This window comes from Chanodichthys erythropterus, chromosome 24 (genome assembly GCF_024489055.1).
Source record: "Chanodichthys erythropterus isolate Z2021 chromosome 24, ASM2448905v1, whole genome shotgun sequence".
Classification (NCBI taxonomy): domain Eukaryota; kingdom Metazoa; phylum Chordata; class Actinopteri; order Cypriniformes; family Xenocyprididae; genus Chanodichthys; species Chanodichthys erythropterus.
Genome location: NC_090244.1, coordinates 10,553,098 through 10,579,696, shown reverse-complemented (window position 1 = coordinate 10,579,696; position 26,599 = coordinate 10,553,098). Strand labels below are relative to the sequence as shown.

The 26,599-nt window shown below is 37.0% G+C and overlaps 1 protein-coding gene across 5 annotated transcripts; it reads right to left on the bottom strand.

Annotated features, from left to right (window-relative positions):
• Positions 1-8,841: 8,841 nt before the first annotated feature.
• On the bottom strand, positions 8,842-24,861 carry enc2 (ectodermal-neural cortex 2). Of its 5 annotated transcripts, none has more exons than XM_067379967.1 (5): positions 24,727-24,861; positions 22,437-24,618; positions 21,954-22,064; positions 18,750-20,597; positions 8,842-10,451 (listed from the first exon to the last, which is right to left on the bottom strand). In XM_067379967.1, exons 3-4 carry the CDS (start codon positions 22,015-22,017, stop codon positions 18,784-18,786), a joined length of 1,878 nt encoding a protein of 625 aa, XP_067236068.1. In that variant the 5' UTR covers positions 22,018-22,064; positions 22,437-24,618; positions 24,727-24,861; the 3' UTR covers positions 8,842-10,451; positions 18,750-18,783. The 5 variants fall into 5 exon arrangements, with proteins under 5 accessions (XP_067236068.1, XP_067236069.1, XP_067236070.1 ...); XM_067379968.1 differs by having other exon boundaries at positions 24,484-24,618; XM_067379969.1 differs by lacking the exon at positions 22,437-24,618 and having other exon boundaries at positions 24,727-24,857.
• Between the last annotated feature and the right edge of the window lie 1,738 nt (positions 24,862-26,599).

Sequence of the window (26,599 nt, the reverse complement as noted above, 5' to 3'; positions counted from 1 at the left end):
TGATTTTGTTTTGTAACCTTCAGAAAACTTGAACTCGATTTTTCGCAGAATTGACTTTGTTGATTCTATCTTCAAACAGGTGTAGCTCAGTCATTTCAGGTCAGATTCCAACCAATCATACATCATTTTTAAGGTTTCTTAAATAGAGATTGAAAATAAATTTGCTCATTGCAATCTTTTTGGCAGCACGGGTCATATTTTTGACTGTATATTATATTATGACTCAGGTCTTTCTCTTAAGTGGTATATGCAATACATGTGTTAGCTTGGGCCTGTATAGCTTTAGGCTGTTGCATTTTTCTTTATTCATAGCAGAGGGTTCATGCTTTCCTGTCAGCAGACAGATGACATCAGGGGCCAGTAATGTTTGGAGAACCTGGGCCGGAGGGCCCTGTATTTACAGACACTGATGTCTCAGACTATGGAATGTTGTGTAAACACTGGAAAAGGAATCCCTTAAACCTGAGGGTTAAGATGTCCTCAGACCGCCAACACTTCATCTCTGAGCTTGTCTGAGCTTGAAAATATGCAAAGGCAATGAATAAATGTTTGAGTTTTATAAATCCAAGAACTTCAAACTTCCATAAGTACAAAATCAGTTTTATATGCGGGAATACAAGTGCATAATCCTTGTTGTGTGCGTCTTTACCAAATCCTTTCAAATGTCCATTAAAAAAAGCCCTCAAACCTTATATATATATATATATATATATATATATATATATATATATATATATATATATATATATATATATATATATGCTTTCTGCAGCAGGAATTGTATGGAGTTCTAATGATGGACAACAGAGAATAAAAATGGTCTTTAAACAGTAGCAAACGTGGCTATTTTACCATCACACACTTGTTTGGGGGTCTAAACAAGAGATTTAAATATAAAAGTGCAAGCCCATGTTTTATGTTGTTTGGTTTTCTCATTTGACTCTAAAGTCTGCGTTTGTTGACAGAACATTGACCCGCAGAGTATCCTGTTTTCTGCATTTTTCACAGTCAGCCTTGACCTGAAACCAATGAATATTTTGAGTCTTTTCTCCACCCCACTCAGCTTGTAAAACTGACAGCAAAAAAACTCACATAAAAATGCCTTTAAGTTTGAAATTGTCTTGAATCAATGTGTTTACAGCATGCATGTGCCAACTAACTGTTGAAAACCTTCGAATAAAGTGGATTTTTTTTTTTGTCATAAGAAGTAATTCAACAGGCCTGTCTTGAGAGACACAAACACTTTTAAACATCCATCAGAAAGTCGGCTCAAAGCTTAATCTGTGACCTCTTCTTCCCCTAGGGGTGTCTGTGCAAGTCTATGTGTGTGTGTGAAAGCCACATACCACAACGCTACATGCTGTCTTCTGGCCCTTAAAAGCAGGGCAGCGCAGGCTACTGTCGATCACATCACTGGGGAAATTAGCGGCTGATGTCGTCCGCTTATTCTGTCACAGATGTATTGGAGCTAATGGAACATATTGATCTCGCTTGTCTGCTTTAATTAAATGTGAATGGGTGATGAGCTAGTGGTGTCCATGGCGGCTCGGATCACAGAAAGGGTGAATTCAATGAAGAGTCTATGAATGCGGCTTTGTGCCTGTTTTATCTCTGAGCACTCATACTGTACGCGTAAATGAGCTGGGCCGCTGCCAGTGCTTCTAGGATATGTGTGGGTGGCTATAATTATAATTGATATTATATAATTAAAGTTGTCTTGTGAAAGGGAAAGTCTTGCAACATGCTGTGACTATCTTGTTCCCCCTCATTTTATAATGTCCAAGAGTGAAAAAATACTTGACAATACATTTTGTGTTACTATTGAGTTGGAATGTGCTATGCATTTAAATAGTCACAATATATTTCATTCTTTTTGCTGGCATTATAAAATAAATTTGTAATCTTAATAGGAGAATAAGGATGAAAGGCTGTCATTTTACTATTATATATTGAGTGTTTGTGTATATATAAAACAGTTTAAAAGAAATTGATACTTTTTTCTGCAAGGATGTATTAAATCAATCAAAAGTTAAAGACATTTATAATGTTATAAAAAGATTTATATTTGAAATAAATGTTGTTCTTTTCTATTCAAAGAATTCAGAAAAAAATGTAGTTTCCATAAAAAATGTTAAGTAGCAATTTATAATGAGCACCAAATCAGCATATTAGAATAATTTCTGAATGATATTTTTTATATATATCATTTATATACAATTTTATTTTTATATACAAATATTTTAGTAATTTTTAGCAATATTGCCCAGCACTTTTACAATGTTAAGTGAAACCTAAAAAAAAAAATAATAATAATAATAAAAAAAAAAAGTCATCAGCTTTGAAAACATGATAAAGGAAGTGTGATCTTAGCAGGTGATCTTTTTTATTGCCAATGTGTGAACACCTTGTAATGAAACTTAAAAAACAAGACCTTCCCCGAATTCCTGGGTTGCCTATAAAAGCCTGTAGACTGATTTTTATGTAAAGGACTTGGGATGTTTTTGCCGGGAAAAACAATGTAATGTTTATGCACACTACAAAGAGCCACTATTCCGTTCTATGACAGATGAAATGAATGCTTTTACAACAATGTTCAGGATAATGCTGAAAGAGCCATTCTGTACTATAATGTCAATGTGTCATCAAAGAAAAGTGATTAATTTAAACTCTACTCTCACAAAGCCAGATCTATGAAAGCTTGTTTCTGCCATTAAAGGTGCTAAAGAGGATGTTTTGTTTTATACATTTTTGCAATATTACTTGAAACTGTCTTTACTAACTGATAAAAGACTATTTATTAGGTGCACTGAAAGGAATAATATTAATATACATCATCTGTGCACGAGGTAGGGCCTTAAAAACATCAGCCAACCGTTTACGCGATGATTGGACCTCTGGCTTGTCAATCACTGCATGACGTTCCTTATGAGAGACGAGCGCAGCTGCGCGCTCCAGTAACTTTCCACACTCCACAGGCGCCGCATGCAATGTTTTTGTCAGGAGACAGGAGTAACAACTGCAGATTATGAGTTACCTGCGGTGAGTCCGACATAATGAATCCACTAACACGACACAGCGAATGCCGGTGGTAAACACTTGTGTTCCAATACTCGTGCACGAGTTTTGGGAGGCGTTCCCTCGAAATGAGTTGAGAAGGAGGGGGGTTGTTCTTACACATGCGCTCATTTCAAAAACTCACTAACAGTCTTTGGATTCTAAGTCGACGAAAAGATCCTCTTCAGCACCTTTAAATAAAAAAAAAAGGTAATTTTTTTATCTCACAATTCTGACTTTTTTCTCAAAAAATGCAAAATGCAAACTTTGCGAAATACAAACTCGTAATTGCGAGTTATAAAGTCATAATTGCATGTTATAAAATCATAATCGCAAGATATAAAGTCAAAATTTTGACTTTTTTTCTCGCAATTGCGAGTGTAGGCCTATATCACGCAATTCTGACTTTATAACTTGCATTTGTGAGTTTATATATCACAATTGAGAAAAAAAGTCAGAATTGCGTGATATAAACTTGCAGTTGTGACTTATAAAATTCAATTTTTTTCTCAGAATTGAGTTTATATTTTGCAATTGTTTCTTTATAACATGCAATTGCGAGTTATAAAGTCAGAGTTGTGAGATATAAACTCACAATTGCGTGTTGTCTAATTGTGAAAGAAAAAAGACAAAAAGATATAAACTCACAGTTGAGAGTTATAAGTCAGAATTGCATGATATAGAGTCAGAATTGCGTGATATTAAGAATTGCGAGTTGTTTGTAAGATGTAAACTTGCAATTGCGAGAAAAAAAAAGTCGCAATTGACCCTTTGCCAGGAGTTTGATTGACAAGCGATCTAACCAATCATAACCCCGTCCATAAGCCATTTTGTCCGACAAAGCAGTCATGAGTTGTGCTGGCTGCAGTTCACTTAACGGCCACTGGTGTCGCTCATAAAAGGGTTTATGAATTCTACATATAGGCCCTTTAATTTGAAACTGAGAATGAGATCTTATTCACAATGATCTTTTTAGAGATGACTGACTGATTTACTAGAATTGTTCCTTTACTGCTTTTAATCATATTACCACAAACTGCTTTGACCCTCTTAAAGAGTATTAACATGACCAAATTGGAAATGTGCCTTCATTTCCCCTTAATGTTTTGTAAATGTCTCTTTAATTCAGTGGTTTTGTGCTGTTGGCAGTCTGCAAAACAAACTGTGGTGAGCACATGTTTATCCTTATATAGTCTGGGTCCTGTTTTCTTTTACCTGGCATAGTTTTTATTGATGTATTATTGGGGGTGAGGCAATATCAAGATACCTGCCTATGTTAAGATCTGCCTACTGGAAATGTATACAAAGGAGTATAATCCTTTATTCTTGTCTCTACAGATATAAAAATGAATGATGCAATGATGTAAATGATAAAAGTAATGATGAAATATACCGCACTTCTGGTCTTGGATTGCAAATGTTTCATTAAATTTACAAAAATTAAAAGAGAATATTTCTCATTTCAATAAGAGGATCTGTTTTTGCAAAACATACCCAGTGTGAAAACCACTCAAGGCTTCTGAAGTTAGTGAAACTTGTGCCTAAGTGTTTCAGGGAGTTTTCAAATGGGCAGGAGAGACCTGTTCAAATATACATGAGCGAAATGCTTTACAGCCTCAATTATGCACCAGTTCAAAGAAAACCGAGGCAAAACACATTTCTGCATTTCAATTAGCAAACTGTCTCTGCATGAAGTTGCCAATGCTGATCTGCCAAACAGCTGCATTCAAAGACCAAACATCATAAACACACAATGGGAGGCTGAACTTGCAAATGTGTTTTAAACTCTTGTTCATTACAGTGTACATGTTGTTTTAGACTGCTATAAATGCTGCTAAACTTTCTGTCAATCAAAGAATCCTGAAACAAATTGTCATCTATTCTGCAAAAATAATAAAGGGTTAGTTCAAAAATGAAAGTGCTGTCATTAATTACTCACCCTCGTGTCATTCCATACAAGTAAGACCTTAGTTCACCTTCAGAACACAAATTAAAATATATATTTTTTATCCCTCATAGAAAGCAACATAATTACCACATTCAAGGTCCAGAAAAGTAGTAAAGACATTGTTAAAATAGTCAACGTGATGATGTTATGAAGCAACGAGAATACTTTTTGCATTTTAACTCCTTAAAATACTCTGTCATTTCTTGTCATAGAGACATAAGTAATATATCAATATATCTTATTTTATTTGTGTACACTCAGAGTAAAAACACAATGTTGTGCACAAGTCACATCGAAAACAAACATTCTGTGTTTATGTAATCTGTATGAAAAGAGAGCCATGTCAGAAGTCCGAGATTCAGCTCATTACCCGCTAATGCGGCCACGCCCACGGAGCCAGCGCTATTCAGACGCAAATTCTGAGGCAATACATGTATACATCGTCTCAATCGTGTATTTATTGTCTTGAAAAGTGTTTATTTGGATGTTAAAGTCATGGTTAGTGATCTCTAGAAGACATGCCGTTAGTTCCTAGTTCCTTTTCTTCTTTATATGAATTTGTGGCCTAAAGGTGTACAGAGCGCCCTCCGGCTGCAAGTATGAATTGAAAACACAGTATCCAGCACTCATAGTGATAACAATAAATATTACTTCTCAGTATAGAAAATCGACATAAATATATAAGAATCCATCAATATTTCTCCAAATGTGCATGCTTTTAAGCTAAAAGCCTGTATGAAATGTCATAGAGGTAACATAATTGTTCAGACACTTTGCATCACAGAAATACATTATATTTTAAAGAATATAATAGAATACCATTATTTTAAATTGTAATAATATTTCACAGTATTGCTGTTTATGATGAGCTGAGACATTATTACAGAGTTTTTTTTTTTTTTCACAGCCTACCTGACTGAAAGGCCTCATTAATATGCAAGTCATTTCAGGTCATTATTGTGTGATTCTTTTGTTTTCTCAGGTGTAAATGGCCCATTATTCATGATCATTCACGCCTCCTCGCATACTGTGTTTCTTAACAAAACGTGTCTTACAAAAACTAAATCAATATATTGTTTTATATGAAGGAGTAGGCAGCATAATTTTTACATAATTCTGAAGCAAAAACTCTAGTCTACAACCTCCAGTACCCAGAAGTCTTGTGAACACAGATTTAATATACTTTTTTTGGCCTTATTTCAGTGACTTAAGTTTTTTGTTTTTTCAATAACCACGCATAAACATTATTCCTTCAAAAATACAAACATGTACATACATGTTCCTCACATATTATTGTAGCCTAGTTTGTGCTGAATACAGTGTAATGACACTTTTGTCATTTATATGTTTATGAACAACTGAAAAAGCACAAATGTCAGAGCATGTCAAAACTTCTCCAAGCCCCAAATCAGCCTCAGACTCCAGAGGGTTAATGATGTCTTTACTACTTTTCTGGACCTTAAATGTGGTATATTTGCTTTCTGTGGGGATAAAAAAAAAACTTGTCGGATTCATTCAAATCTTAATTTGTGTTCCAAAGATGAACAAATGTCTTATGAGGGTGAGTAATTAATGACAGAAATTTCATTTTTTTTGTGAACTAACCCTTTAAGCAACTGTTTTTAACATTAATAATAATAATATGAAATATTATTGAACACCAAATCTGCATATTAGAATGATTTCTGACGGATCATGTGACACTGAAGACTGGACTAATGATGCTGAAAATTTAGCATTCGTTACACTTTAAAATATATTAAAAATAAAAAAAAGTTTATTTAAAATCTTTGTGAGGTATATACTAGTGAAACAACTTCTTCAACAGGAAAAAAATGTCTTCACGCCAGTGAACACATCATCAGAGAAGAGAAGAGATGTCGCTGCGAGAGGCAGGGGAAGTTATTTTGATTAAACATTATGAGGGCACATGAATTTTTAAAAGAATGATGTGCATGAATAAATACTGCAAATGTACTGCAGTATTCCATAAAAAACAAGAATCATCCTTTTTGATTTCATGGTGACTTTAAATTAAAGTAAAAATATTTCACAATATACTAGTTTTTAATATATTTTGATTAAATGCAGCCTTGGTGAGCATAAGTAAATGCCCAAATGCGTGTTTACGATCCAAAGTAATGTGTAAAAAAAGGTCAAATATGATCTGGCCATATATTTAGTGAGGTTACCCAAGGACTGCGTGATTAAAATGTTGATGTTTTGCCGTAGTATATTCTTGACCCTTGTGGAGGTCTTTTTCTTTGGTGTCTAAGTAGAAGCCTAGTGGCTGTTATTTGAGCCCAGTCCTCAGGGCTAGCAGGTGGCCTGAAAGGCAAAATGAGTGGCAGGAGGGACTGTGCTCAACATTCTTGCCTGGCAGAGGATTTACCTTCCATTTACCCAGGGTGCTTCGTCTCCTAGCGCCTGTGCCCTTGTCTGTCTGTCTTTCCTCTCCCAGAATCCACTGGGCTGTCAGCCACCATACCAGATTAGAAGCTTGAAAGGAAATTGAGAGTCTTGTCTTGATCTCCTATCTAAGAGGACAAAACTATTTAGTTGTTGTATACATCACAAATGTTCCACTGCCCTCACTGCACATGAAGTGGTTAGTTCTCGATAAATACAAAGTGAAATATCCACATTGCTCCGCCTCACTCCAAACTGACTAGGAAACTTTCTTGCTGCAGTGCACCAATGTATCCGTCAGTCAGAGTCAGATGTGCTAATAGCTTCTCACAGGCTCAAGAGTAAACATGAACTCGATAAAAAACTTTGCAAACAGAGGTGCCTCAAGGAATCATTTTGAAATGCCAGCGTCTGTTTCCAGATGACTGCACAATTTCCTGGACTCAGCGCCCTCTCCTATTTTAGGGAATAAAGCGGATGTTTAAAAAACAGCCATAAATCTGCACCATTGGCATAGCCATCCTATAAAAGAAGCTCAATGCATGCTTACCAATACATGTATTTGATTTTTAATTTTTTTTTGGTAAACATAGCTTCATTTACACTCCATTTACACTACTCAGATGGGCGTACAAGTAATTCATAGAATGATCGTACTCACAGAAAACGAGTGTACACCTCTCTTTCAGATGTGAAATTTATAAATCGCAAAGGATCTTGAACTTGTGCGCAGCTGAATGGTTTCACTTCTCCGTGTTGTAAACGACACCCAATTAATGTCATTTACATATAAAAGATCAGCAGTCATCGTCCAAATCCTTGGTGAGCTGCAAGAGTAGCTTAGATTTCCAAAAACCTGCAGTAATCTGACAGGAAAAGTGCTTTTCCACATCAAAGACCGTTTTTATAAATATGAGCGCTGGCGTGGATTTAAGCGTACGCACACTCTAAGATATGCTCTTTATAAATGAGGCCCAATAAGTGTAAATGTCGAGACCTATTGCACCCCAACAAATGACATTCTGGGGTCAACAGTATTATGAAGTTCATTGCTTTTTATGTAGATATTGTATAATGACTACAGTATGTTGATTTAATGTTGGTTTAAATGTTTCTAATTGAATATTAATGTTAATATACATTTTTGTTAGTATAAAAATTTGTTTTTATTACTATAAAAACAGCAAAGCACCTTGCAACATTGAAAATTATATCTCTAGAAGCAGGAACAATTGATAAAACTTCTAATTTGAGAGGCTTTTTTTTTTTTAAAGTATGCGGATTTAGCTTGGGCATTATAAGATTTAGCTAATAACATAAAGCTTGTTCCTGTTATGTCAAAAAACCTTGGATGTTTCGTGGAGATTTCAGAGAGGAATTCAAGCACTTTTTTAAACCACCAGGGTGCTTATGAAACCAGTCTGCAAGCATCAAAAAATCATTTATTCAAACCCTTCAACAGACTGAATGAGCAACAAACACGTCTACCGGTATTAGGCACCAGGAATTCAGTTCACAAGGACGCCAATGGGATCTGCTGCATAATCCCAGAAAGTCCCCTTCAAAAGGAAATGTTTAGCAGTGAGTCCTTTACTACAAAAGACAAACTCCCCCTGAAACAAAATTCAAATCCATATCCCTTTTCAAGAGTTTTAAGACTGCAAGTGAGCAAGAAACCCAACCTTCAACTTCAGAATCGTGGTTGTTCTTAAAAGTACGTTTTTTTAGGATCAATACAAGTTCAGCTCAATCAACCAAAAAACAATAATTTAGACTGTTCCTTCTTTTCTTTAAAAACAAGCAAAATTAGAGTTACGATGAGGTATTTTAATTTATTTTTGGAGGATATAGAAGCTTAAATGTGAAGCTTACCCTGACAGCAACATACTGTGGCCCAGATCTGGCCCACATCTGGTACATGTGGATTACACGCGGATCAGATGTGGGCTGGATCTGGGCAGACACTATGTTGCTGTCAGGGTATGCATCAAATCACATACATTTCTCTGTTAAAACATGTATTAGTTGAGCTGTAAAGCAGTTTAACAGCTCTTAGGGCATTGCGTCATCAAGGCGAAGTCATTTAACATTTGGCATAGCCACTGACACTGAATAATTTGAAGTTTACAGATGTCCTGGAACCCAGACATCAATTTTTTTTTTTTTTTTTTTAAGGAAAGTGAGGGACTAAATTCATCAACATTATTTATGCCACAAGCTTAACTTGTATTGGACCCAGAATATTCCTTAAACAAAATCCAGCATTCAAATCCAGAGGAAAACAGTAACATTAATACCCTCATCATCCATCACGTAGTCTCATGTGCAATTTTTTTCTTTACTCTTGTTTTTGTCACAAACACATAAATTAAATGCATTTATCAAATGTTCAAGAAATCTTAAAACGAGAGGAAGTCCTTGATAATACATTGTGCTGTAGAATCTATACAAGTTCCAAGTTAAAACCAATTTCACAGATACTTAAATAGAAGTTCCACAGGCATTTTACATCCTGCTCGAGTAAACTTGCACTTTCCCATGGTGGGACATTCTGCATATCTGTAGATATTCCTATGTTTCATTTAACGCAATGTCAGTAAGGCGTTTTGGAAGCAACATGAACATGCTGTACTGCCAGTCAAAGTGAAGAAGGAAGTTTCATGAAGGAAAATCATGCTTTAGTCGTGTTTATCATGGTTCACTGGAATGTTCTTGACCTCGTTGGATTGCAAAAGAGTCTCCAAAGAGCAGATATTGGTGCAAGAGTGTATTGTGTCCTTGTGCCTCTATTTGGCAATGAACAAGCATGGCATGAGTTAGCGTTGTGCTGTAGGGAGAAGGCCTTTGTGGCCTCTCTTCAGGAGATTTTTTTCAGCTCTTCTCTGTGGCTCCTCTCAGCAGTGGATAGATGGTTTGTTTTCGAGAGTGGCCGTGACCGACCGCAGCCACACCACACCCACCGAGCAGAGGTGCTTCAGGCCAGCCAATGACAATCCAGCTCTGCTGCCGTCCATTCAGTGTGGCTAGAAGTCCATGGCACCTGCAATGAGAGACGGCACAGTATAAAACCAGATTTCCTCACAACTCCAAGCCAAACTCTATAATTTGAACACAGTCATTGCACTCAAACTTGATGCAATTGTAAGCGGCCATTTAAATTGGCTGGGAAAAAAGGGAGGGAAAAGAAAGAGAAAACAGAAAAGCATATTTCTTGTGACTCTCAAACCAAGTTACAATTATCATCATATTGAGCTTAGTCAATATGCAAAAAGTTTGGAATGGAAACTAAAGTGTACTTTGATTCTCGAACAAACGAACCTGTTGTTTGCAGTCAGTCAAATACATACCGTGTGAAGAATGTAGTTTGATTCACAAATGACTTGCTTCTTTTTAGTAAATCAAAAACATACAGCATACCCAGTGTAGACCAATTCCTTATGAACTGGGTCTTGTAATGAGTACACTGTAAACCTTAACGCTCAAAATAATTAAATGGTTTGAGTAGGACAAACTTAAATTAAACAAATTAGTTCAGTCAGATCAACTTTTATTCTAGAGTATTTAGCTCTTTTTCTTTCAAGTTCACATAACTGATATATTTTAAGTAAACTGAACTGTTTTATGAACTTATTTCTTTTAATTTAGACAAACTTAAGTATAACTTAAACTGGGCTGGGATTTCTATTTCCCAGCATGCTTTACCCATGGAACTCGAAAGGTAGAGTAAATGCTAAAATTAATTGTTATATAATGTTTTTTTGTGCAATATTAATGTTAAGTGGAAGATATATAATTAATGTTCTGTTAGGCTAAAAAATGATACGCTGGATTGACTTTTTTTATGTCAACAGGTTCCACATAACCAGGTTATGTTGCATTTAATTAACATTTTTTATTTCAGTAAACTTAAGTTTATTATATAAGGCCAATTCAATGCCATTTAGTTGAATCAGCTTAATATTCTTAATTTGTCCAAAACTATTAAATTCAATTATCCTAAAATTAATATCAAACAAAAATTAAAATAAGTAATCCAGTGCAGTTGATCAGTTCATTTAATGAATGCATTCAAAAACAATTTTCACTTTCAACTTCTACAAAAGTAAAATTAATACTTTAACAAAATCTTTACTCTGTAAAGACTTTTATTGTTAGCCATTAGCCAGAAGATGGTTTTGCATCCATGGCATGCCCAAATTAGCTGTTTTTTATTATTAAAACAACTTTAATTGTTGTTAGCAGGTCCTCAACCCAAGCACAAACTCAACACTTCACCACAATGGTAACCCCAAAACTATTAACATAACAGAAACTCTTAAATACCAACATAATAGAAAGTAAACATTAAAAAGTCTCTCCATTTTATCATCTTGCTAAAAACTGCTTAAAATAACACTTTATTTCAACATTTACTCTTCCAGATCAGCCCATTTTCAAAGCATGATGGGAAGTGAAAGTCCTGTTTGATTGAGTTTACTTGACTGAAACATGTTATTTTAATATGAAAACAAGTTAAGTCAAAAAGTAATTGTTTCAAGTCAATTTAACATGAAGCAATTAAATTTGAACCAGAAACCTAATACAATGGTGTTTAATCAAAATAAGTTGTTTAAATAAAGTAAACCGCATCAAAAAAAATCATTGTTATGACTGGGTTTTGGGAGTTACCATCATGACAGGTGGTGCGTGCGGCTTGGTTTGAGAACAAGTATGTTAAATGTTTTATATTGCTACTCATTCAGCAAGTGCTATACCATGCTACTTTTAGCAAATTAGCATTTTCTGAATTAGCTTGTTATAGCTAGCTAAGTTTACACTAATAAAAATGTTCACACTGAGGTTACATGAACATTTTGTTAAATGTATGAATTAGTGTACTCAAACATTTCAAGTTAAGAACAATTAAAATGTATGAGTACAAAATAAAAATCTGTCAGTTCTGCTTACTTAAATTTAGAATTTCTTAACTTAAAATATTTGAGTTTTGCCAACTTATTTGGGTTTACAGTGAGTAGTTATCAGTTTGACCAAGTAAGAAACACGGTCCCGCATAACAGCTTTGGCAGAGAGAATTTCTTTCATCTGTGTGAAACATAGACATATCTAAAATATATTAGTTAACATACATTAGTTGGTACCAAAATCGATAGAGTTTAAAATCAAAAAGACAGAAAATGAGACTCAAAACTTGATTTTAAACCACTTTGGAACAACTTGGGAAAAGTAGCGTGATCAATCACAATCAATCAGAGATGAACCTCGTCTGTTGTTGTGTCCGTGGAGAATGGATGGGATTTGTAGTCTCGCAGCATTTTAAATGAGTCTTCCACCTAATGCCCTCTCAACATCCCTACGCTTACAGGAGATTTAAAATCAATCGCTCACACCAGCTTCACATCCCACCAGTGTAGCTCGCCCAACAGGGGTGTCTGACTGCCTCTAATTCAATTCTCATCACCTCTAATACATTCCAATTGAATGCTAATGCTTCCCTTAGAGGGTGTAAGTGTGTTAAGCCACAGCAATGAAATGATTTCAGAGCCTGCATTGACAATGCCATTGACATGCCCATCAAAACTGACTCCTGCTTTTTATAAACCAAAAACGAAGTAAATATTTTGCAGATCCCAGTCGTGGGTTTCGCCTTAAATGTATCCATCTGCTTTATGATTCATTAAGTGTGAGATTTTGATCTGGCATAATAGCTGCCACATGCACTTGAAGGGAATGCTGAGATGACACTGGTTTTAAAACACTTTTCAGATGTAGAGGATAAAACTGCTATGTGTAGAAATGAGGTGCGTTTGTTTATGTGTCATCATTGCCTAAGGTGAAAAAGTTCATGGTAAATCCCTGTAGGCAGGTGAATGGAGTATATAATTATATATTGAGAAATACTCTACTTCAAAAGATACTTTAATATATTGAGAAATACTGTTCTTCATAAGATACTTTAAGAGTCTACAAAGCCTTAATTTTATTTATTATTGTTTTTTTTTTTTTTTTTAATTAACAACCCATTTGAAATTGAGTTTCCACCCTATCATTAAAAGTATTATCCTTTAAATTTGACACAACTTCAGTTGGACCAAGACTAGAACAAGAACAAGCCTATTCAAACAAGTAAGGTTTTGTTGATCAACAGATCAGGGAAATCAGGTTGATTAGGACACTTTTTCCCATTCATCTCAATTCATCTGAATTCACCCCAACTGTTTTTTGAAGTACAAGGGCAACCACAAAACTACCAATGTAACTAAACATTACAAGCCTTTCCCTTTGCTCAGAAATGAACATTTACTCTCCCGATCCAGTTCCATTAAAGCATGCTGCGAACTAAAGATTAAGTTAACTTCCATTTAATAAATTTAAGTGGATTGATGAAAAGAAATTAAGTTAATGTGACCGTTCAATTAATGTGATTTTTCTTTTTCTTTTTTTAAATAGAACAAGCATCAAGACCTAGGCGATTTTTTGTCCGATTGATGTTTATGCTGGATGAAGCCAAGCTACAATTGCATTATCTAGGTTTGTTAGTCCAGATGATTTCAGTTCAATTAAAGCAATAACATGACATTTTTAAGGAAGACACTTTAGTCCAACTAAAATGCAAATGTACTTGTTTGCTAAGTTATGGTGTTCGCTCCCAATGGGAAACTTTTACAGTTTAAAAAAAAAAATAGTTCCAACATTTCTTCAGAAATGGCACTTCTGTGTAGATCAGTTAAACATGTTGCAAACACTATAGGCTTATGCTTATTAAAAAACAGACTTCATTGTCTAGATGGGTTAAAGTGGTCATGGCATTACATCCTAATATGGTGATGGTGTAGGATAAATACAAGGACTGATTACAGTTGAGCGGTGCCATTCAAGGAAACGGAGAGTTGCTGCCACTCGAGTGCGTAAATCCACAGCTAGTTTAAACAGGGCACATTGACCAGGCAAAGCTTATCCAGCCTTTACCCAACTGTGTCAGTGCTTGGTGGGTCAGAGAGGATGAAGTGCATGGGAAATCTGGGCTTTTGCTACCTGTATCGGCCTGTTTCCGCCAGTTGGGAGAACAGTGTACACTGCCAAAACATCATGTTTCCTGCTTTAGTAACATGCATGCCGCAAAGAGAGATTAGATTAAAACAGCACAATCCGATTTATGGGCTCTGCAACAGCAAAACAATTAGCTGGTTTAGTTTTTCTAAAACCCCCACCTTTAGGGGATGGGACGGGAGGTTGTGGTGCTTGGCAAAGGGTCAGAACTGTTCCAACTGGCAAATTACCTGGATTAGCCATACACAATGCAGACCAATGAAACTGCACTGTTGGCAGAAAAAGCAGTAACTAAGTCTTATTGAGGACATATGGTATGTGCTACATGGGTGTCAAAAGGGATGTCATTACACAGGCCAATGCCTGAATATTCCCTATTATATTTACCTGGAGCTTCTGGTCATAATTCAAGTCCTGCAAAGCTAATCAACAACAAGTTTGATGCAACTTTTTAAAAGAATTAGTAGCTCTTTGCAAACAAAAATTACATTTGTAAACTATGATGTTGTTTGGGCAATTTCTGACCATTTATCCAGGGGTCACTCTGAGGAAAAAAAACGAAACTGCGCTAACATTTTCCATCTGAAATTACACACAAATGCTAGTTGATTCCACCAAATGAGGCTTGGGGAGATTCCCAACCAGAAGTGGTTTGAGAAGTCCAATGTCAAGTTGTAGTGCAGAGAAAGACCTCTGTTCAGGTAAAGTGGTGAGGGTGGGGTAACTCAAAGGAAATGACTTGAAACCTTACTAAGTATGTTCACCTGCAGAGTCACAGTGGATTTTGTCCATTTAAGGTTGCATCACAATGCATACAATTTGTTAAAAAAACAAAAAAAACAAAAAACAAAAAAAAAACTGACATTTTCTTGTGGACTGGAAAAATATTTTGTTTTTTGGTCTATACAATGAAAGTCAGTGGAGTCCAATTTTGATTGAGTTTTATTGATATAAATAATGGCTCATAAATAAAATGTTTGACAATTCTATGGAATTATTCTATAATTACTACTTTATGGAATAACATGATATAAGCTTTACATAAACCTTGTTTTTTGTTTAATGGACAACCTCTACCAGCAAACTGGGAAAGCTTTTCTTTATTTTATTTTCTTTCCTTTTCCCTTTTTTTTAAGGGACAATAGGTCTCTAGAAAAACATAGCATACCGTGAAACTCGATTTACAGTTTTCAGCAAGGCTGTCTGATTATGACTAATAATGTCAAATTTAGACTGTGGGATTCAATTATCCTGTTGTCTAAAATGATGCATAGCTTTATGAAATGGATTACATTCAGGTACTCCTCTCCTTGTCCCTGGCCGCTGCAGGTTTTAAAATATTTATAAACTGAAAGTGGAATCCCAACCCTGCACAGGCCTTTAAATCATTTACGAAGCTCATTCTTCTCTGTTTTGTTTTTCATAATGACACACAGAGCCATTCCATCATGGAGACCAACAGGCATTTTAAGTATGAGACCACAGAGCTGGGCCGTCTATACTCACCTCTATTAATTCTTCATTGCTTCACTCAGTAGGAGTTCAAAACACACCAGCCTTTGCTTTCCTCACCCACTTCTTAAGTTACTTTATCAGGAGGGAGTAGGGTTGCAAGGCTGAACAGGGTAAAGAGATGAATAGGAGAGTGTAGGAGGTAATATCTGAAGAATTTGAAATCTGCCATCTTTGTTCAAGGATGGTCAGTTCTACTGCAAGGTTGTTTTTGACTAACAGAGTTGTAAATAACCAATCACTCCAGAGTTGCAGGAAAATGTCATCAGAAGGAATCTGATTGTTGAATGTCACTATGAAAAATGGGTCTCAAGTGGTGATGTTAAAAGGAATGGTTCTAGTTATATTTCCACTTGAGTCTGGTTCTTGGCCTGGAATCAGCTAGGAGTTGGCTAACCGTGCTGGTAGAATGCGAGTAGTGACATCGCAACTCAGGACTGGTCACTTGCATGATAAAATTTAAGCACCCTCCAAAAAAACATTAACTATAATATAAAGAAATATTAGCATTTTAAATGCTTCCATTTCACCATACACTGGTAATTTTGAATGCACTTCAATGGAAAAAGATGCTTTTTTTGTAGTTCCGTCTACCAGCAGAGTCTAGCAGGGCCATGCTAACTAGCTAAGCTTTAACCCTTTGGTTGGTACACATTCAATTACGTTTATTCTCTTCCTGTGGGCGTTCCTGGAGGACGCTGCTGCTGCCAACATCCTTCGCCAGGCCTGCCAGGGCGTCCTCCAGACATTCTGATTTTGTGCCCCCTGGGGCTAATTATAAAACCCAGCTTTTGCTGGGCCACCTGCTTCACTGTGAAATGAAGCACTTGTGGTGTGAACGGAGTTGCTGGCTGGTGAGGAGTGTTAATGATTACTCACAGAAGTAATCATTTTCTAATCACCAGGAGATGCAATGAGATGGCTGTGGTCCCTCCCCAGGCAGTCTAATTCAAATGACACAAGTGAGAGATGTTCAGCTGACTGTTATGACGCATTCACAGACACCATCGGCACAATTGTAATTCCTCAACATTAGGTTTAAGAAGCAACTACCTTTGCTCTATACATATACAAACCAATATGCAGGCATACCATCATTCAACTGACTTCAGGCAGACAAGGGGCTTGCTGGCTTCTGAGAAAGGCTGTTCACACAAATATTGTTAGTCTGAAATGACCTGTTAGCTCTGGTCTTCATAAGTGCTGACAGACAAGATATTATGATAGCAGAAATGATGATGAGTCTAAGAGTCTATGCCTATAGAAGAAAGGGTATTATAATGAAGCTTAATGCATTTCATAGAGTCAATAAGCATTAATTTTTTAGAGTTCAATGCAAATAAGTGCTTTACATTTATACGCTTATGCTTTTGTTTGATTACTAAAATTTTATTTTGTATACACAGAGAGAGGTTTGAATACAATAACAATTTTGTACAATACATCTAAAGCTTTAAAAATTGAAATTTGGCTTATATCTTTACCTTGTGAAGAATGCATGATTTTTTTCCCAAACTAGTTCAGCGGAAAACCTGCCCTGGAGCCGATTCTAAAGATTTCATTGGCCATGTCAATTACAGTGACGACTGCCTACACCAAACACTGATCCCTAAACCTACCCGTCACTGTAACCACAGCCAATGAAATTGGTTGCAGGGCGGGATTTCTGCTGTACTGGTTTGGTAAAAATAAATAAATAAATAAAAATCATCATGTGTCAAAAATACACAACAGATGGAAAGGTGGCAGATACTTTAAGTAACAAACTTCTGTCTTAACACATAAGAAACCATTCTTCTAATGAAGCACATAATTAGCTCCTTATTAATGCACCAACAGCCAAAGAGAATGATTGCTGCTGGGCATGGGGACTGCAATGCAGAAATGCAAATTCTGCAAATTTGCAATTGCATTTCAACCGTTTCTGTTCATATTTTCAGCCAAGATTGTCCTCTGGCCACTGAATTCATCAATTAAAACAGGTTTTGACTGAAATTTTTCAGTGCTCAACATTTAAGTGCAGTAAAAAAAAAAAAAAAAATCATGGTTGTGCTTTAGATGGTATAGCTGATGAGAAACAAAATGCTTTAGCAGCTGTTGCAGCAACAATAAGCACCCTCCTCCCCAAATCTCTCTACACGGAGTCCCTCATTGCAGCCTGTAATTACAGAGATTAAGCCACTTTGTGCTCTCACTCTATCTAATAGCCAATTGACAGAAAAAGCTTTGTAATGTAGATCACAAATCAATATTTCAATGGCTTACTCATGCTGACGCATCACTATGATCCCAAGTGAGAATTCATGAGATGTTTAAGCCTCAACCTTCAACCCTCTTGAAGATGTTGCCCTTCAATGACAGCCACTGCTCTATAATATTCTGAGACATCCAGATGGTTCAACAACACATTAATTTTCTCTTTGCTCAACCACTTTCAAAAACCTCAAAAAGATTGGAGCACTCAGCTGCTTTCAAAGAAGGCTGCCAAGCCCCAATTTAGCATTTTGGCTTGCAGTTATCATGACAGAAATCATCATTTATACGTCAAGGTCGACAGCCTGCTGACTTCTGTTGTTACTCTGCTTGAAATTATGATTCAAGCACTTTTCAATGGAAGCACCAACAATACAAAATGATTCAGTTGTGTGTGTGTATTTGTAGATCAGATAAGGTTATAGATACTTACACGTTCAGAAAGAATAAAAATTGCAGTATAGAGTCTTTAAACACAATAAAGCACATCAAAAATGATAAAAAAATAAAATGCCAAAAACCTTACCCAGATCAGCTCCATACACTTCAATCACAGGCGACTACGCAGGAAGATGTTTCCAGGTGCTGACAAAAGCAGTTGGAATCAGCGAATAAGGCACGGTAGTTATACTGTTCCAGCTATCCGACGTCGGATCATAACAATCCAGGGTTTTACACCGCTGTGTACCGAAGTACCCACCGACCACATAGAGTTTATTACCAGAGGCCACAGCATGGCAGCTCATTCTTTTAGAAGTCATGTCACCTACACGCGTCCATTGATTGGTCTCGCAATCAAATCGGTAGGCGGAAGCTGCTGTGAACTCCGTGTCACCGCCCATTATGAATATCTGACTGCCGAGAACGGCAGCGGCGGTGTACCTCCAGGGTTGTGGGCACTCTGCAGCTATGGTCCAACGGTTCTCAATAGGGTCATAGCACTGGACCTTTGAGGCCTTGTCCCTGTGGATGGTTGTTCCACCAAACACAAAGAGTTTTAGCTTGGCGCTGACCACTGCTGCATTACTGACACCATCCCTAAGTGGTGCCATCATTGTCCATTTGTTGGTCAAGGGGTCATACCGCTCAACCTGTTTAAGAGACACTGAAGGGGAGGCTGGGAAGACACCTGCTATAGCAGTGTGACCCCCCACAACATAAAGGCAGTTTTCAAGTTCAGCCGAGCCATGTCCAAAACGTGCAATTAGCATTGGGGCACCTTTCGACCATTCTTCATGTACCGTGTCATATATCCAAACATCCTTCGACACTCCATTTTCCGATCCCCTTCCTCCGGTCACGTAAACTTTGCAGCCAATGGCACATGCACTGAACTCTTTCCTGGGACTGGGAAGATCTGATTTAGGGATGATCTCTTTTGCTTTGTGGTCCACTTGGTAGATCTTATCACACATAAACGTCTGACCACCAAGAATGAGAAGCGTATGCCCAGCTTTGCGAGGCCTAGCGCAGGGGCTAGTGACAACACCGTCATTCTGCAGAATCTTTTTCTTGCACTGCATGGCCTCATCGACAATCTGTCGGCTCCTTTTATCAGACATCACAAGTTCCTCACATGCCACGGCCTCAATGAGGCATTCCGAGGGTAACAACGCTAGGCGTAGCCCTCGCAGCAGTTCAGGAAGATAGTCTCTGCGGCTGTCTAGGTCATACCTAACCCAGCGCATGACCGCATTGAACACAATCTGTTCATCTTCAACCTCCAACTCATCACTAAGGATGAGATCCAAAAGCTTGTCTTTCGAGAGGCCGCAGAAGTCTTCAGTGTCTCGAAGAGTCTCAAAGTGAATGAGGCACATCCTCCATGACAGCTCATAAAGGCGCTTGCACTGATGAGCATCAGAGAGCAGCATCATCCCTAAGCAATTTGATGAGTGCAAATTCTTCTCCAGAAATTCTGCTGCTGCATCACGGATATCATGAAACTGCAGCATATCTCCAGCCTCGAGAAGTGACTCTGCATTCTCCTCATTGATGATGACACGTGAGGAGTAAGCAAAGTCCAACAGCAGCTCCAGAACTTCTGGGTGAACACTGTCACGAAAGTTAACCTCATTGTCAAGGCTTTCACGGAGGCCACCGCTGAACATGGCTTCAAAGTAGCGACTGCAAGCGGCAAGCACAGCTCTGTGACAGGGAAAGGAGCGGTCGCCTGCCCATAGCGTTACATCTGTGAACATGCACTGTTTGCGAAGGGTATTGAGGTGGGTGAGCACACTGTCTGGATGAGAGGGCTTGTGGAAGAGCGAGATGTTCATGGAGCCTGTGCTCGTCCTCGACTTGCGGTTTTCATGGACGCTGACTGACATCTTTTCCAGCACGTCCAAATTTTCACTGGTTCCAATATCTCGAACTAGAGAAATACAAAAGCACAACACAAGAGGTTAGAAAGCGATCTATTAAAGTATTTTCAGTATTGGGGATGACTCACTGCTGTTTATGCTTGGCAATAAAATCACCAGTGAGAAAGTGGTATGGTGCTGTAACAAAATTTAGAGCCAACTAGTGCCACTTTTTTTTTCAGCTACCGACAATGTAACCATTAGTCTGGGATGATTAGCAATTGCTTAAATGTGGTTGTAGTGTTAGTCATGCCTTGGCTCAGTAATCTTTTTCAAGCTTCTTTTTTTGTGTATAATGGCCAGAGATTGAAAATGTATGCCTGAATGACATTTTTTACATCCTTCATTAGACAAACTTTGCTTGACGTTTTACTAGATATTCACAGCTCTTTCAGCAATGAAATATTACTTCAACAGTTAAGTTCACTGTAAATTTGTTCAGAGTATCTGAGAACTGTAATCCTTCTTTACACTGTTAAGCCAACACAAAGTGCACAATTAATCAACTCAGTCTCTCTTACATTTTATGCTGACAGATTATAATTAAATTTAGATTTGTAAATTAAATCAGTAGGCTCATCCTTTGTTTTTAGCAAACAGAACCTTGAGTACCATGCAAGAATTTCAATAAGATAATTACAATGAACACCTAAAGAAAAAAGAAAAACAAAAGCATCATGTCTAAACTATTCAATAGAATAAATCTGAGATATTACTGATGAATAAAATTGCAAGAGGACATCTATAACAATTAAACTAAACTAAAAAAAAAAAAAAAAAAAACTTAACTATTCTAAAAACATTGTTTAGGTATCAACTTTCTGTTTAGGTTAGTAACTTTTACACAGCTTTCAAGTAAAATACTGAAGAACACAATTACAGCTTTGTAATTAACTGTGTAAAGTGTTGTTCACCCAATATACTTCAATTGATTTTGTTTGGCAGTGTTTGAGTGTTGTAACCAATCACACACGTATTTATTTAACACATAACTGGAGTGAGGTCTAATGTTTAAAAACTAAGGTTTCAGCTGCAAAAGTTCAATGTTTCCAGTGGCTCTTTGTGTGAGTGAATGTGCTTACATGCAAACTGGATTCTTTAACTGATGCAGTTTGAGGTTATTGTGACGAGAGAGGGAGCAAGCATGCACAAACATCGGCAGGGTCTTTATGGATCACACTCTCCAGTTGACATGAATCACAATGCCAGAGGTTGACCACAAAGGATGCAAGGTCACAGCTATCCGTGCAGAAAGCTATGCAGGGGGATAAGGGCAACTGGGAGGCTGGTATTGGAGGGGTGTTGGATGCAGGGCTGTTGATGGGTGAACGAGAATAGGGAGCAAGCAGGTGTCTAAAACCACTTACAGCGACAAAAACTGCTGACCCACGCACAGGCACTGACAGTGAGGATCTGAGGAGGGGTCTGCATTGGTCCCAAAATGCGTCCCCTCAACAGACCAGGTCGACAGAGTTGTCCTTAATGGGGCCAGGGAACAAAGAACGAACAGAGAAATGTATTTATTTTTTCCACATATAAAAATGAGTATCCTTGTGAGGGTTTCCAGGCATTTCTTGCAAGCTGCGGCTTTTGTGACAATAGATTAAATGTTGCATAATTCCACAAGAGTTGACTTATGGTCAGGTTTGTGGCTGAATGAAAAAAAAAAAAAGAGCTGAAAAAGAAGCCCAACTATTATTTCACAGCTTGATAAAACTGCCTTGGAGTTCCTGCATGGTTCATCCCATCACCCGTGGTAACCATCACTCAACAACAGCATGAGCCGTGCCAAAGTTGCTGAATCATTCAATGCGAACAAACTAACTACCTATCCATGCGGATATTCTCACCAGCGTGAATGACACCTTTTAATTGCAATGCTTCTGAGAGGCTCAGGCACAAAGGTCTTTATTTCTTTGAATGTTCTTCCTGTGTAAACATCCAGGCTGCTCAGACTAAATAGCCTTTCCAGGTTCTTTTCACTGAGGATGTTGGTATTCTAGAGCTGTATACAGCAAAGGAAGGAGGGAGGTGCATTTTGTGTGTTTGCGGAAAGTCAAAAGCTGGCAACCTCACTGATTTGAAAACGCTCAATGAATCACTGGTCTGCATGAAGTCCAACATCAGGACAAAGTTCTAGCACTCAGCCTAAAACATTTTACGCAAGCATGTGGACATAGATGATTCTAGATACGCAGGTTTGATTTTGTGCACTGCTGCAATTCAAAATGTCGCAGTACACAGGCCATTCTTATCGCTTCTCCAAAAGGGGCACTATAGCAGATGTCTTCTGGCTTAAGAATTTCATTCACTGTTGAAAAAATATTTGCAAAAATTGTAGCTTTAGGAGGTATAACAGCTTGCCACTGGGACACTACCATTAAATGAACAACTTTATACCTTATCTACCCCTAAAAGGTGCATGTTAGTACCTTACAGCAGTAACATATACCCTTAAGATACTACTATGAACCTTTCAGGAGTAAATAAGGTACAAAGACGTCCTTTTAAGGATACTTCCTCCTATCCGAACACTAAATAATTGCTACAGACAGCACTTAAAATTGAGAATGAGAAACTGCATATACTGTACAATAGAGTTTGCTGCCAATGTTACAGAAAGTTTTAATAGTATGGCCACATTAGTGATGTCGACAAACATTAAAACTTTAGTGAAAGCGTGAAAGACGGTCCCGTGTTTGGTTCCTTTTCTCTTATAACTACATAAAACAGTGAAAGAAATATTTCTCAACCTTGCAAGGACCCACTTGGGTAAAGTTGTTTTTTTATTCGCACATTCAGACATCCGTATTCAATAGCCTTGTTAATCACACTACACTGGACATTCAGTGGACATTCACAAGTAAATATGTCATTAAAACAATACTTGCCTATTTTGAATGACTGTGAAAAATGTTGTAAGTTGACAATCGTTGGTTGTCAATATCATGTCGCTGCTTAAAATTCGCAAACATTAATTTATTGCACATTTATTGGAAAGTCTGAATTTATCATAAGTCTGAATGTGCGAATATAAAACTAACTTGACCTAAGTCAAGGACCCCCAGAACTGACTACCTTATTTGACACCCATTTTAGGATCTAAAAATGAGCCAAAGTGAAATTGGGTGTTAAATTAGAGAGGCATACCAAAACTGTATGTGTTGGGGACCAGAACTGAGAACCACTGGTAGTCTAATGTATGAATGTTCAGGTGAGTAATCAAGGCGAATATAATGGCAATGTTAGGGTCATGAAACCTTCCTAAGAGTAAATAGCAGCCAATGAGGTTAGACAGGTTTGTTTACTTGAACTATGACCAATGCAAAAATAACTGGAATGAACTTCAAATACTGCATGAACCCTGAGCCCTGACTCTTATATCACACAAACATATTTTCATTGTGTATTCTGTAGGAGCAGGTGTACTGTGGCGCGGGCTTGGGTGGAAAAAACAAACAAACAAAAACGAACAAAAAAAAAAAAAAATGTGCACAATTTTACGTCAGTTATTCCCTCAGTTAACATGTCGCCTACTTAGACTATAAAAAGTGAACAAACGTGGATAATATAGCATTAAAATACATAACGCAAGGCTGTTAAATAATAAAAGGCGACTATTATGGGCTACGCGACTTCAGAAATGCGCGCACCAACTCACGCTAGAGTTAGCCAGTTCGCTAGTGCGTTAAACAATGTAAAAAGATAAATGAATAATTGGATAACTTACAATGAAGTAAAATGCAATTGTAATACAAAATATAATCACGGTGATATCAAAAATGACAGATAGGCTGCGTTTAATCTTAGTAACGTTACTGTGAATGAGAGGAGCTAATGCTGTTAGCGGAGAGTCGGAACTGAGCGTATTGACATGCAGAAGAAAGCCTGACAAACTCCTGGCAATTAGAGACACGTAAAGACTCTGCTCTCCCTGTAAGCGATCATTATCTTCCGATTTACACCCAGGTGGTCATCAGTCCCTATCCAGCTCGCATCTAATCCTGACTGATTGTATTGGCTTTTCCAGCTCTGCCAAAAACAGGAAGAACAGTGCAGATGTTGGTTAGAGTGTTATTCATCTGAAGCTTCTAGCTCTAATATAAGACTATTTTTTTTAGAAAGAGATGGCATACTTACAGTGTTCTGGGCGCTAGTGACAATTCCTGACGTTGTGTGGTTTCAGAATTAGGAAAGGAATCATAGTTTAATTCATTTCTTGTCTGGTTGGCTGTGTTACTTTGTTCACATTCCAGTCCTCACTGATGAAAAACTGTGGAGTCTCCTGAGGTAATATCCAAAAGCGGGGAATGTGTAGAGAGTGATTGACGTGCCCGTTGACCTATCGCGAACTGAGAATTTATGCAAATGTGTGTTTGTAGCCAATAGGAACGTTCCAAGCTAAAGTCTGCTCTGTTTTCTGTGCAAAGCAGCCAATGGATGAACAGTGGGAGGAGCGTCGCGGCGGGCGATGACACAATAAGGCATCGCTACAATTAGCAGGGAAGTATTGTGACTTTTTGTGTTCATATACTCTTTTTAATTTGCTACTATGGAAAATATTCATTCAATTTGGCAGTATTTTCTCACATATGTTATTTTATTTGAATAATAGCCCTTATTTTTAAACATAATTGAAAACAGGCCTTATTTTATTCACATTATAGAATTAGCCAGCCGTTGATTGTTCAAAACAAAAGGCTCTGAATTAGTGCTATCTGTACTTCTATCCGTTTCCATGTATTTTCCATTTATCCGTGTGAATATAGCGCTTCTAAATGGAGATTTTTAAATGCAATGCCTTTAGCTCCATCTAGTGGGATTGTTATATCCATAGCTCTGATAAATCATAACATACCTTGAACTCTGTTTACCCCTCTGATGATAGATGCATGTTCCAATGTTCTATTATTATGCACCCTAATAAGAGTTTAATGGACCCTGCTGAAGTGAACACATATTATATCTGTATTAACTGCATTCAGTATTCATCTTCACAAAAACAAACACATCCTCAGGCCATACTTGGATGTCTTAGTTTATATGATGAATTCCCCATTTATTCTGTGTGTGATATTCTTTATTATCTTATATTATCTTATATTCTTTAAGTTTATTTAAACGGATGTTATTTAAAAAGTTATATAATTGACTTTTATATTGTCACTGTACAAGAGCCTAAAAAGTAATTTATTTATTTAAACATATTTAAAGATAAATGATGTTTTGAAAAGTTAAACATGTTTTGCATTGGCAACCCCTACATTTTTTGGTAATATTCTCTCAAATTGTGCTCCTTCTGGCCTGAGGGTTTATGAGTTTGAAAACCTATGAGCTAGATATAATATTTTATATTTTAATGCTATTTATGTATATGTTTTTTTACTTTCATTTCCCATTGGTAATATAATCCATTTAAATTTTTGCAAGCAGGGAATTTGTCAATAAAACAATAAGAACATGTTTTTTTGTTTTTGTTTTTTCCCCATGAGCACCAATATTTTAGGTTAAAATATTGTATGTGTGTGTTGGTATGTGGGTCAGTGACGTGATGGGTCATTTTTTTGTCCAAGGGCCGTAATAAAATAATAATAATAATAATAAACAAAGATATGACATCCAAAGTATGTAAGGTATTACAACTAGATCTCTTTTATTGAATCCAAAAGGTTTTAATCATATTTTGCTACATATAAAGGTATTTTAAAGATTTTGTAGTGTCCAAAGGTCATTTGGTTTAACCATCCTAAGGCCAATATATTTTTACATTTTTAAAATGTAATAAATGTAGATGTTTTTTATTCTGGCATGATTTTATAACATTATATATCAACATAGCGCAAAATGGTATTAAAATTATGTGTAGAAGTCGTTGCTTTGTTATGAGAAAGAATGTCTGGAAAAATTTATTTCATTGATGTCATTCGGAGTAACCAATATAGAGGCACCATTTTGGATCAAGTCATGTGATCAATATCATGTGACAGGATGTGACATCATTCAGACGCCTGCA

Excerpts from the sequence above, each read along its gene's own strand:
- enc2 (XM_067379967.1), bottom strand. The coding sequence starts at position 22,017 with ATGCAGACCCCTCCTCAGATCCTCACTGTCAGTGCCTGTGCGTGGGTC. Across the intron at positions 20,598-21,953 it reads GGTCAGCAGTTTTTGTCGCT|TTCGAGATATTGGAACCAGT; the intron begins GTAAGTGGTTTT and ends GTATTTCTCTAG.